At 49.6% G+C, this 12,308-nt stretch overlaps 1 protein-coding gene across 1 annotated transcript; it reads left to right on the forward strand.

The window, feature by feature from the left end:
• Positions 1-2,410: 2,410 nt before the first annotated feature.
• On the forward strand, positions 2,411-9,954 carry TBR1 (T-box brain transcription factor 1). Its single transcript, XM_060106890.1, has 6 exons — positions 2,411-3,102; positions 3,665-3,819; positions 4,176-4,297; positions 4,880-5,038; positions 5,996-6,057; positions 9,099-9,954. The coding sequence occupies exons 1-6, from the start codon at positions 2,411-2,413 to the stop codon at positions 9,952-9,954; spliced, it is 2,046 nt and encodes a 681-aa protein (XP_059962873.1).
• Positions 9,955-12,308: the final 2,354 nt, after the last annotated feature.

The raw sequence follows: 12,308 nt of genomic DNA on the forward strand, positions 1-12,308 counted from the left end.
GCCAAAACCAGGCCAAAGGCTCTTGGGAGAAATGGCGGTGAAAGGTAAAAGGCAAAGAAAACCAAGCGTCCAATAATGTCATAGCTACTGTCCCCTCCCCCCACACCCCAACGCCTCAACAGTTAAGGCCCTGCTTGTTAGTGAAGCTTCCTGGCCACGAGCTGAGATTTGCTTTCGAAAGGAAAAGGGGTTCTGGCTGTATTTTTTTTTTCCCCAGTCCGGGACATCTGGGCACCAACCCTTCCGGCCCTGGGCCGCGCTCGCCGGGCCTTGCCACGGCTGGTGCCCTCTGCGGCCAAGGCGCCCGCCCGCCGCGGGGGCGCAGTCCGGGCTCAGCGCTGGCCGCTCGGCCCCCAGAGGCGGCGCTCTCAAAATGCGCCCGCCTAGGCACAGGTCGAGTCGGGTTAGCCCCTCTCTGCAAAGCGCCAGACCCACCCAATGTCCCCGGCGCCGCTCTCCCTCAGGGAGTGGCCGGGCCCGAGGAAGGCAGATGCACTCTCTCGGAGGAAGGTACGAGCTCCACCGGGCGGAGGCGCCCAGGCCGAGCCTCCGGAAGGGAAAGAGTGTGTGCCCCCCGGGGTCCGCGCCAGCAGCCGCTCGCCCCGCGCTCCCCGGGTCTGTGGGCGGCTCCCTCTCGGGACCGCCAGGGTGCTGGGGAGCCTACGGGGACCTTAGACAATGGAGCCAGAGCGGGGCGGCTGGCCTGGGGCCGAGCGCCGGGCGCGGGTGTGGCTTCTCCCGCCGCCTGCCCCCGCAGTGCCCCGCGTGGAGCTGGCCCGCCAGTCAGCCAGCTCGCGGGGCCGAGCTGAGCTCCGGCGCTGCGCTCCTCCTCCTGGTTCCCGCGCGGCTCGGCGTCCCGGGAAAGCCACAGGAGGGCAGGTTGGCGGGTGCCGGCCACGGGAAGCAGCTTAGAGCGGTGAAGCCTCTTGGCCCTCTGGTTCGGGCGGAGGGCTGGGCTCCTCTGTAGACCCAGTACTGGGAGATTTCTTCCTACACCTCGGCGCCGCTTTGGGCCTCGTGCTATTGATTTGTGCCAACATCCTTTTAAACTGGTTCTTTTCTCTATTCCTCTTTAGATTCTTTCTCATTTTAAAATTACTGGCATAGATTCTTTTTCTCCCCTCCAGATTATATAAACATTAAACACACACACACACAGAGTTTTCCGTAACGATCACTGCGTTGACACCACTTCCACTCTGTCTCCCCAGATCAACGCTTCTAGGGAACCCATTTGCGCGAGGACCCGGCCCTCTCTTTTCCTGGCGAGGCTTTTGAACCTGTCGCCAAGGCCGTACCTCAGAGAGAAGGAAGTGCAGTGGGATGCGAGGCATGCATGGCGCCTGCCCCCAGTTAGATGCTCTTCAGATAATCTGCAACCAAGCTCGCTGATAAAATATTTAGGAAAGACCTCGTAAACATCACAGCAACTACATTAAGGCACTTCAGCCCGACAGCTTATCATTATTTCAAAACTTAAAAAGGAGATCATTGATTGTCACTGTTTCTGTGCTCAACCAAGAAACCGAACCTTCCCGAGGTGGGTGGATGGGGGGCTGAGTTGCTTGCCTTTCTCCCCCACTACTCCCCCTTCCCGCTCTCTCTCATGGAGGTGGCTCTCAGCAGCAGTGATTTATTTATTTATGTATGTAGTTTAAAAGGTGTGCGTTGGTGGGGGTGCTCGTGGAGGACACACAGGACCTGCTCACAAAGGACTGGGTCAGGTGTCTTGTGCTTCTGTATTAACTGGAAAAGACAGACTCTGGAACTTTTACAGGGCGAGAAGAGGCCACCGGCTCGCGCTTTGTATACTTTGCACTTGAAATCGTTACATTCAACTGAATATTTGGCTCATTCAGATCCGAAAAGTCTCCTAGCATCGTTGAATTCCCTCCTCCGCCCCTCAGCTCCAAAGGAGGGAGGTGGGGGGAGAAGGTAGGAAAATGTTTAGTAAATTGCACATCTTTGAATCTTCCTAAAGCAGTGGTCACAAAGCTTAAAGGTGACACAACAGTGCTCACGTAAAACTAACACACGTTCCCCACCCCACCCCCAAGCCAACAATAAAATCATCCCCTTCAGTTTGCCATGATCGCAGCGACCAGGAGCCAGGTGATTATCCTAATTAATGTCTATCTAATTAAATTACTGTCAGCAGTTAACCAATGGCAGGAGCCGTTTCATCGGCTGCACAAGCAGCAAGATCAAAAGTGAGCCTTTTCTGATTGCTGCATAGTGTCAATTGGCCAATCTCTTCTCCCAGGGAAAAAAAAAGTAAATCAAACCTTTGAGAAGCATTTGCTGGTTGAAGTGCTTTCTGTCTAGTGAGGGGGTCTGTGGATTTCTAGTTTATGATAAATAGGACTTTAAAAACCAGGGACAGGAGGGCGAGTGTTCAGGTTCCAGAGCTATGCAGCTGGAGCACTGCCTTTCTCCTTCTATCATGCTCTCCAAGAAATTTCTCAATGTGAGCAGCAGCTACCCACATTCAGGCGGATCTGAGCTCGTCTTGCACGATCATCCCATTATCTCGACCACTGACAACCTGGAGAGAAGTTCACCTCTGAAAAAAATTACCAGGGGGATGACGAATCAGTCAGATACAGACAATTTTCCTGACTCCAAGGACTCACCAGGGGACGTCCAGAGAAGTAAACTCTCTCCTGTCTTGGACGGGGTCTCTGAGCTTCGTCACAGTTTCGATGGCTCTGCTGCAGATCGCTACCTCCTCTCTCAGTCCAGCCAGCCACAGTCCGCGGCCACTGCTCCCAGTGCCATGTTCCCGTACGCCGGCCAGCACGGACCTGCGCACCCCGCCTTCTCCATCGGCAGCCCCAGCCGCTACATGGCCCACCACCCGGTCATCACCAACGGAGCCTACAACAGCCTCCTGTCCAACTCCTCACCGCAGGGCTACCCCACCGCCGGCTACCCCTACCCACAGCAGTACGGCCACTCCTACCAAGGAGCCCCGTTCTACCAGTTCTCCTCCACACAGCCCGGGCTGGTGCCCGGCAAAGCGCAGGTGTACCTGTGCAACAGGCCCCTTTGGCTGAAATTTCACCGACACCAAACGGAGATGATCATCACCAAACAGGGCAGGTAATGCTACGTTCTTGGCTGCCGCTGCTCCAGGCGCGGTCCGGGGGCAAGGGCACCTGGCTTGTGACCGCCGCGGCAGCGAAGATTTGGGGTCGGGAGCGGAGTGGAAGGCGCTCTGGTGCGTCCTAGAGTTGGCTGGTGTTGGAAAAACGGAAAGTGGAAGGTCTAGCCACCGCGGTGATGTCGGGGAGGGGGGTCCCGCTCTAGAAAGGTGGTCGGAGAGCCAGTCAGTGGCCGGAGAAAGGACAGCGAGAGAGAGGGGAAGAGCCCTGGCCGGCGGCCGGGAGATGGGAGGGGACGCATCAACGCCCGATGCACCGACAGGTGGAGATTCGGGTCGCCAATCTCGCTTTCCAGCTGGGCAGTGCTACCTGCCGACTCCCCGACTTCAGCCCCACTTCTTTTCCTCCGCCACCACCCCTATTCCAACCCAGCAAACATTCGCTCATTGACGCTGAGAGCACAAGTTTTGCTTTGCTATCTGGCGCCTCGCTTCTTGCATTTAATCTTTAACATTTATGTTTTTCCCCCTTGTTTTCTCCCCCCTTCCTAATTTAAATAGGCGCATGTTTCCTTTTTTAAGTTTTAACATTTCTGGTCTCGATCCCACGGCTCATTACAATATTTTTGTGGATGTGATTTTGGCGGATCCCAATCACTGGAGGTTTCAAGGAGGCAAATGGGTTCCTTGCGGCAAAGCGGACACCAATGTGCAAGGCAAGTCCTTCCAATTAACACGTTTTCCTGACACTTATTTAGGTGAGAATGATTAATTAAAGCCTTTGTGGACTGGCTCGAGCGACTTTTAAAACGATCGGCCAATGACTTTTAAAAGCAAACGAGGGGGATAGGGGGACAGACTGAGCCGCGAGAAGGGGGAGGATTATGCAAAAGCTATTTTAATCATCCCAGTTAATAGGAGGAAAGCGCGGCCTAAAAAAGCCCCAGCTAATGGGCCTCGCAGTGGAATAAGGGGTGTGCGTATGTGTATATGTGTGTGTGTCCTACGTGGAGAGGAGTTGGGACTGGGCAGTGCCCGGGGGCACATGTAAACAACTTGTTTCTTTCTCTAGGAAATCGGGTCTATATGCATCCGGATTCCCCCAACACGGGGGCTCACTGGATGCGTCAAGAAATCTCTTTTGGAAAATTAAAACTTACAAACAACAAAGGAGCTTCAAACAACAATGGGCAGGTCAGTGGCTCAAGCGCTCATTTCTCTCTCTCTCTCTCTCTCTCTCTCTCTCTCTCTCTCTCTCACACACACACACACACACACTCACTTATACATACTCGTCCCTCCCTAAGATCCAGTTCATCACTCTAAATCAACATGAGAAACTGGACACGTTTCTTTGCTTCATTAAAAAGACTTCTAAAAAATTCTATTTCCATCCTCCGAAATTATATTAAACAATCTACAAAGTTGTTCTTCTCCCCACCTCTCGCCCAATTCCCGAGTTCCCAACCTTCTCAAGTACAAATACTTGGTTGATTTTGAGAAGGAAACGCGCAGGATCTGCAGGTTGTGAAAATCTTTGTTTCTCCTTAAAGGAGGACAGGGAGAAGGGCCCTGAGGATCGGGCGGTCCGGTTTGGTTTTCCTCCCGTGCTCGGGCGATCCGTGCTCCGGGGCACGGCCTCCGGGCGAGGCCCGCTGTCAGTTACTAGGGGCGGCGGGCTCCTTGCAGCCTCCGCGCAGCGGGCGGCGCAGAGCCCCGTGCACGCCGGCCGCGTTAACGCGCCGCCCGGCGCTCCCCTTTCTCTCCGCCGGACAGATGGTGGTTTTGCAGTCCTTGCACAAGTACCAGCCCCGCCTGCATGTGGTGGAAGTGAACGAGGACGGCACGGAGGACACCAGCCAGCCCGGCCGCGTGCAGACATTCACTTTTCCCGAGACTCAGTTCATCGCCGTCACCGCCTACCAGAACACCGATGTAAGGAGGCCTGGGGGCTGGGCGCGCGGCGGTCGGCACCGGCTTCTGCAGGCCCGCGCCGCTACCCACGGCCATCCCCCGCTCTGGCACTAACGTCAGCCGCAGCTGGCTCTGCTGCGCCTTTTAGGCGTAGGGCTAGGGGCCTGCTGGGCACCTTCCCTAAACACCTAGCCGGTGGGAAAACGCTTCCTATTCGTCTCCGTCGCGGGTCACCCGGGCCACCTTTAAGGTGACCAGAATTTCTCGGGCCTCTTGGGAATTTTTATTTAGTTTTCAAGCATCACTTTCTGGGTGATCAAAAGAAACCCACATTCATATATTTAAAAACTACAATAAATTACTGGGGGCTACGAAGTGAGTTTTCTAGCAGTTTGAACATAAGCATTTGCAAGTTTGCAGAAACTTATTTTACTACTGTTGATTTGACTACTAGAAGTGATGGTGTTTTTAAAAAACTTAAATGAAAATATTAGAAGTTTAAAATATGCATTTATTTTACATCAAAACTGATTTTAAGATGCAGCTTCTGGGTTCTTCAAGTTGTGTATCAAAAGCGACCAATTTTAAAAAATATGATGAAACATTTAAGATACACAACATTTTTTAGTGATGAATTCAAGTGCCCCTTAAAGATTTTTGCCTGAGTAAGTGCATTATGTAACAAGCATTTAAAAAAATGAGCATTTGAACCAATTTAGAACACATGGGAGAGCTAATTGAAAGCAATTCTTTAGTTTTAGTCACCATTAATTTAAACATGTTCCTCATAACTTTCATCATACTTTCTTTTTTTCCTTTCCACCCATTCCCTCAAATTTTTCCAGTTAGGGAAACTTTGCTATTTAATGAAATTGTGGGCCGTAAGCCCCTGTAAAAAGCGGCAGATGACATATCCTTAAACACCCAACCCTCTGTATAGAATGTAAAATCGTATTAATCTTTTTTTCTCTTTTCCAGATTACACAACTGAAAATAGATCACAACCCCTTTGCAAAAGGATTTCGGGATAATTATGACACGTAAGTAGTTTTGCACTTTCTCAAATTTGTGGAATTGGGCTTTAGGTCAAAGGTGGATTGCTTTGTACAGGCTTTTGGAAGCTAGAAAGTGTGAAGACAGGGTTGTTTTCGAGGTTTTCCTTTCCTTTTTGTCGGCTCCCTTTCTCTCTGGTGACCTGGCTTAGTACTTATGAGGTTTTGGTGAAAGGTTTCCTCTGCCTATTTTTAGCTTTTGCGTGAATTACAAAGTTGTTGGCGGGGCTCGGGGACTGGCTGGCTGGGGAAGCCGCCCTGGTTCCCGGGTGCGCGAGTTGTATGTGGCACTGCAGATGCTCAGCTCAGATTGTCTGCGTCTGAAACCACCCGAGTCTGCCTGAAAGTGCATGTGGCTCTGGCAGTTGTTACAGTCTCCTTGGCATATGTGACTTTTATTTACCCATTTCCAAGTTTTGTGTAATAGCTTTTCCTGTGCAAGTTTACTATGGACTGAATAAAAATGTGCACCCACTACAGGCAAGTTCACGAGCACAGCCGATATTGCAGTCACTTCAGGCTTTGGGAAGGACCCAGGTTCTGTTGCTGTGTTATTATTTATGCTTCAAAAGAAAAATATTTCCTCTTATCGTTTGTATCTAGGTGCACTTTAATTAAATGTGTTGGTTCCCTTTTCTCTGGGCCTCCTTTACCTATCTCCATTTCTTTTCTATCAAAATGCTGTCCTCTGGGGCCAACAGTAGGTGTAAACTGAATACTTCCTGGGTTTGTTCTAGCGTTCTTCCTCAGAGCCCAGGTATAGTGCCTAGGAGTTCAGAAAGAGTTATATAGCAAAATCTAAATCTGGATTGTGGTGATCCCTTCACTTTCTTCTGACCACAGAAGGGAAGGATACATAAATTTTAATTTCATGGCTTGCATTAAGTGCTTGGGATAGAACTACAAAGTTGAATCTGTCTTTGACTAGGAATAGATTAAATTTGTGGAGGAGACAAGTGGCTATCTCCAGGTAGATACCAAACTTCCCTCCTGACATTTTTATAACAAATTGAAAAGACAGTCATTGATGGTACTGCCTGTAACTGTCATGTGCATCCCTCAAAAGTGGTCCAAAGGAAGCAAGCCTCATCAGTATGATTCCCCAGAAAAAAAAACTTGGCTACGCTATCCCTTCCTCACAATCTAAAAAAGGTGGGCTCAGCACACTGGAAAGTGTGTGGCCCATGAGACCAGAGATATTGGTCTCTGTACTAGGGGGTCTTGTAGATTCTGAGCTTTTAATTCTGCTGTGAACATCTGTTCCAAAGCATTTATTTTGCACAAATCAATTCAGTAATCCCGAGTGGGTTGGGACCTGGATGGGCATATAAACTGTATCTTTTGCAGATTGTTTTTTTTCTTTTTAAAATATTGTGGTGGTAAACAGAGAAGATATTTGCACCTTGCTGGTTATGTTCCCTTCCTGCCTCCCTCTACTTGTTCTTATTTGAGACTGTAATTAAATTTCAGGAGGGAAATTTTGTGCAGTAAGCAAACTGCACCTGAGCAGCCACAGCATAACCCTCACTTGCCCCTCTTCTGGCTGACTTCTGTTGGAAAAAACCACTTCCATTTGGTTCTTAAATCACTATATATTTCTCATAGAAAGCTTCTTTAACTATACAAGTGGATATCTTAGACATTTATGGGTTAGAGAAGAGTAGAATGGTTTATGACACTCTCTTTCCACTGTTAATGTCGGTTATTTGGGCCTGGCTCACTTTTGGAGAAACAGGGAGAGCAATAAAGAGTTCAGGGGGGCCAGGGGGTTTGCTTGGCCACTCACCAGGGAATCTCCTCCCCAAAGGACTGAGGTCTGACAAGACTGAGGCTCTCTTTCAAAACAGTCTGTTGATTAAAGATTAAAACATTTATGTGTGAGCTAAATAAAAAGGGAGGCATGTGTGTATGTGTATGAGAAAATACTTCGACCAATCTTGATCCAATCTCTGGTTCCTTCTCAATACGAATGGGATTTTCTAGGCCCAGGGCCGAGAGCTAATCTTTGACTATTTTATTTAAGGTAATTATTAGTAACACAATTACTGTATGTGATTGGGCAAGTTATTTAACTTCCCTTTGCCTCAGTTTCTTCACCTGTAAAGTGGGATAATAATGGTACCTAACTTGGAAAATTGTGATGGTTAAATAAATTACTGTCTGTACAGTCCTAGACAAGGGTGCCTGGTACACATAATCAAGTTGTATAAGGATGAGCTATTATTAGTGGGAGATTGCTTGGCGGAGGTTGATAACTGTACTTTAAGAGTGTGCCCCCCCAAGTTGTTGTTGCTGTTGTTTTTAACCAGTAACAGATCAAAAGCTGGGGAAAGAAGGTCAGAGTAGAGAACGCTTTTTCTCTGCAAAAGAATTTTACTGATTGATGACTTTGTTTCCAAGTAGTAATTCTTGTTTGTATTAGTGGTCGGGAGCTGGGGGTTAAAAGATCACACGGGGAAAACGAGACAGGAAGTCCTGCGGAGGCTTCCAGCAGTAACCCTCCTGGGTTTCAGCAGACTGGCGAAGACCAGTCCGATGCTTGTCAGTACCTGGGGGGCCCGCGCGTGTGTCAAATGGAAGAAAGCGGTCTTAAAAGGGTGGAAGTGGGTGACTTGTTTATAAATTTCGCTCAGAAACTCTCACCGAAGAAGAAAGGCCCACTGGGCAAATAACACCTTAGTTCCTGGGTAAATCTGCCTCAATGTGTACACATACAGTGGAGAAGTGGGATGAGAATCCCCTGCTGTGCTCCTCTCTCGGGCCCCCTGTGCACCTGGCGAGACAGCGCAAGAGAGGGAAGCCTTTCTCTTCACCTGTATCATTTTTAGGTCCCTGAATAGACAGATTGATTCCTTTATAATTTCACGATTTATTTTGGAGAGGATGCAGGTCTTTTGTCTGTCTCCATCCTGGACGGCAGGTTACACGTGGAGACAGTGCGGGTGGGCGACCAGGGGTGGCCTTCCCTTTTGCCCCCCCGAAGGGACCTGGCGCCACCCTTCGGTTCTCTCTCTCTCCCTCCCTCGCAGGATCTACACTGGCTGCGACATGGACCGCCTGACCCCCTCGCCCAACGACTCCCCGCGCTCGCAGATCGTGCCCGGGGCCCGCTACGCTATGGCCGGCTCTTTCCTGCAGGACCAGTTCGTGAGCAACTACGCCAAGGCCCGCTTCCACCCGGGCGCGGGCGCGGGCCCCGGGCCGGGCACGGACCGCAGCGTGCCGCACACCAACGGGCTGCTGTCGCCGCAGCAGGCCGAGGACCCGGGCGCGCCGTCGCCGCAGCGTTGGTTTGTGACGCCGGCCAACAACCGGCTGGACTTCGCCGCCTCGGCCTACGACACGGCCACGGACTTCGCGGGCAACGCGGCCACGCTGCTCTCGTACGCGGCGGCCGGCGTGAAGGCGCTGCCGCTGCAGGCGGCCGGCTGCACGGGCCGCCCGCTCGGCTACTACGCCGACCCGTCGGGCTGGGGCGCGCGCAGCCCCCCGCAGTACTGCGGCGCCAAGTCGGGCTCGGTGCTGCCCTGCTGGCCCAACAGCGCCGCGGCCGCCGCGCGTATGGCCGGCGCCAACCCCTACCTGGGCGAGGAGGCCGAGGGCTTGGCCGCCGAGCGCTCGCCGCTGCCGCCCGGCGCCGAGGACGCCAAGCCCAAGGACCTGTCCGACTCCAGCTGGATCGAGACGCCCTCCTCCATCAAGTCCATCGACTCGAGCGACTCGGGGATTTACGAGCAGGCCAAACGGAGGCGGATCTCGCCCGCTGACACGCCCGTGTCCGAGAGCTCGTCCCCGCTCAAGAGCGAGGTGCTGGCCCAGCGGGACTGCGAGAAGAACTGCGCCAAGGACATAGGCGGCTACTATGGCTTCTACTCGCACAGCTAGGCCGCCCCTGCCCGCCTCGGCCCCGCGCCCCGCCGCGGCCGGGCCCCCGCCAGCCCCTCGCGCCTCTCCCCCTGCGCCTCCTGCCCACGCCCCACTCGCGCGCCCCCTCAGTTTGTTTGACCCTCGAACACCGTCTGCAGCGGATTAGTACAGGTCTCCGAGTGTAATTTTAACCTTTTTTTTCTTTTCTTTTTTCTTTCTTTCTTTCTTTTTTTTTTTGCACAGCAGTTTCCGCAGTTAGCGCACCGACCTTCAACTTGGCTGTAAACCTTTTGGTTTTCCTACTTACGAACCTTCTGTGAAGTTATCCTCCCAACAATTCCCCTCCCCCTCGTCTTTTTCTCACCCTCTCCTTCCCTTTCTGGTAATGAAACTCTTCACCTTTAGGAGACCTGGGCAGTCCTGTCAGGCAGCAGCTATTCCGACCCGCCAAGTCTCGGCCTCCCCATTAACCGTAGGATGTTGACTCTAGAACCTGGACCCCCCAGCGCGTCCTTTCTTATCCCCGAGTGGATGGATGGATGGATGGTAGGGATGTTAATAATTTTAGTGGAACAAAGCCTGTGAAATGACTGTATATAGTGTTAATTTACTGTAACGAATGGCTAGTTTTTATTCTCATCGTCAAGGCACAAAACCAGTTCATGCTTAACCTTCTCGTTCATTTCTTTTACTTTCTTTGCCTTTTTCTCCACCCCCTCCCCTTTAACATTTTTTTCTGGTGGGATAATTAACAATATTCTAAGAGGCTCTGAAAACTTGAAACTTGAAAAACTAGATAATGATGGGTTTCTCACTTCTCCTCAATCCGTTGCATGAAATAATTACTCTGTGCCCTACTGCACACAAATAGCTAAGGAGAATCTGACCAAACACCTGTAAAGGATAGGTGTCTTTTCATAGGCAAGTCGATTAAGTGGCATGATGCCTGCAAAGCAAAGCTAACTGGAGTTATATGTTTTTTACCCCTTCCTTCTAAATAGAATAGCTCGACATCAGCAATATTATTTTGCCTTATTTGTTTTTCCCCAAGTGCCAAATCCATTACTGGTCTGTGCAGGTGCCACATATGCTGACAAACTGTTTCTGAGTATCTTTTCAGTTCCCCCCTCCACCTTTATATGCTGTAAATCTTTGTAATGAATATTCTACTAATGATATAGATGACTGAATTGTTGGTAACTATAGTGTAGTCTAGTGAAGATGAATTGTGTGAGTTGTATATTTTACTGCATTTTAGTTTTGAAAATGATTTCCCCGCCACCTAGAAACAGCTGCAATTTGACTTCCTTGGGAAAACACTAGCATTAATGCAAGTAAGACTGTTTTTCCCCCTCCCACTAAGTCTTGTTATATTTGATAAGGAGCACTAATCCCCCTGAAAATAGATTAGTAGGATTTCTAATGTTGTGTAGCAAACCTATACTTTTTTTGTATTTTAAAATTAATGTGAAATATGCATCATACACAATATTCAATCTAGATTCCAGTCCATTGGGGGGATTTTTTTTCCTGATAGGAATTCAGGGTCTAAACGTGTGTATATTTTGGCTCTTCTGTAAATCTAATGTTGTGATTTTTATATTTGTTTCGTTTTGTCTGTGAACTGAATAATTTATACAAGTACACACTCCATTGAGAAACGTTTTGTTTTTTGCTCGTTTGTATCGTCTGTGTATAACAAGTAAAATAAATCTGGTAAAATGCTATGGTGTTTGAAAGCAGTTTACAGTTTGAAAATAATTTAATTATAGATGATTATTTTTAAGGGTTAAGGAAGAATAGCCTGTCCCTACTCCAATATGGGGCAGTCTGTTTAGTGGAAACTACCTCCCATTTTCCTCTTAAATTTGTTTTATAGCACTACCAGTAATTACTTTTTTTCCTCTTATTTACAACTACTTAGTTCCCAGTGAGTCGTTTCACTTTGTTGCACTCTTTTTTTTTTTTCAGGAAAATGTAGACACTTCCTTATATCTTTAAGTAGGAAATAATGTGAGCAGGAAAAGGAGGGTCTTTAATATGAAATTTAGAATTTCTTTAAATTTCACAAAGTCAGAAGGGAGGCTTTGGGCAAGAGAAGGGTGTGATTTAAATGCTTGTCAAAATAGGCTGTTGACCGCAGCTCTTGGCAGATGTCGAAAATTCCGGTCCTTAAATACGAGGCCTTGGAGTTGAGTGGTGAATCCGTAAATGAATACACAGGATGGCCTACATTTCTTGAGTGGATTGTTTTGGGGGGATTGGGAGGGGTTGGAGCGGGGGAAGTACTCATAGAGCAAACTCGTGAAAGGTCGGTATTTAACCACTGAGCTTAAAACTTGCTTTAGGAGGTATCTGGGGGGTACCACTCC

This window comes from Mesoplodon densirostris, chromosome 8 (genome assembly GCF_025265405.1).
Source record: "Mesoplodon densirostris isolate mMesDen1 chromosome 8, mMesDen1 primary haplotype, whole genome shotgun sequence".
Lineage (NCBI taxonomy): Eukaryota > Metazoa > Chordata > Mammalia > Artiodactyla > Ziphiidae > Mesoplodon > Mesoplodon densirostris.

Excerpts from the sequence above, each read along its gene's own strand:
- TBR1 (XM_060106890.1), top strand. The coding sequence starts at position 2,411 with ATGCAGCTGGAGCACTGCCTTTCTCCTTCTATCATGCTCTCCAAGAAA. Across the intron at positions 3,820-4,175 it reads AGCGGACACCAATGTGCAAG|GAAATCGGGTCTATATGCAT; the intron begins GCAAGTCCTTCC and ends TTCTTTCTCTAG. Across the intron at positions 4,298-4,879 it reads CTTCAAACAACAATGGGCAG|ATGGTGGTTTTGCAGTCCTT; the intron begins GTCAGTGGCTCA and ends TCCGCCGGACAG.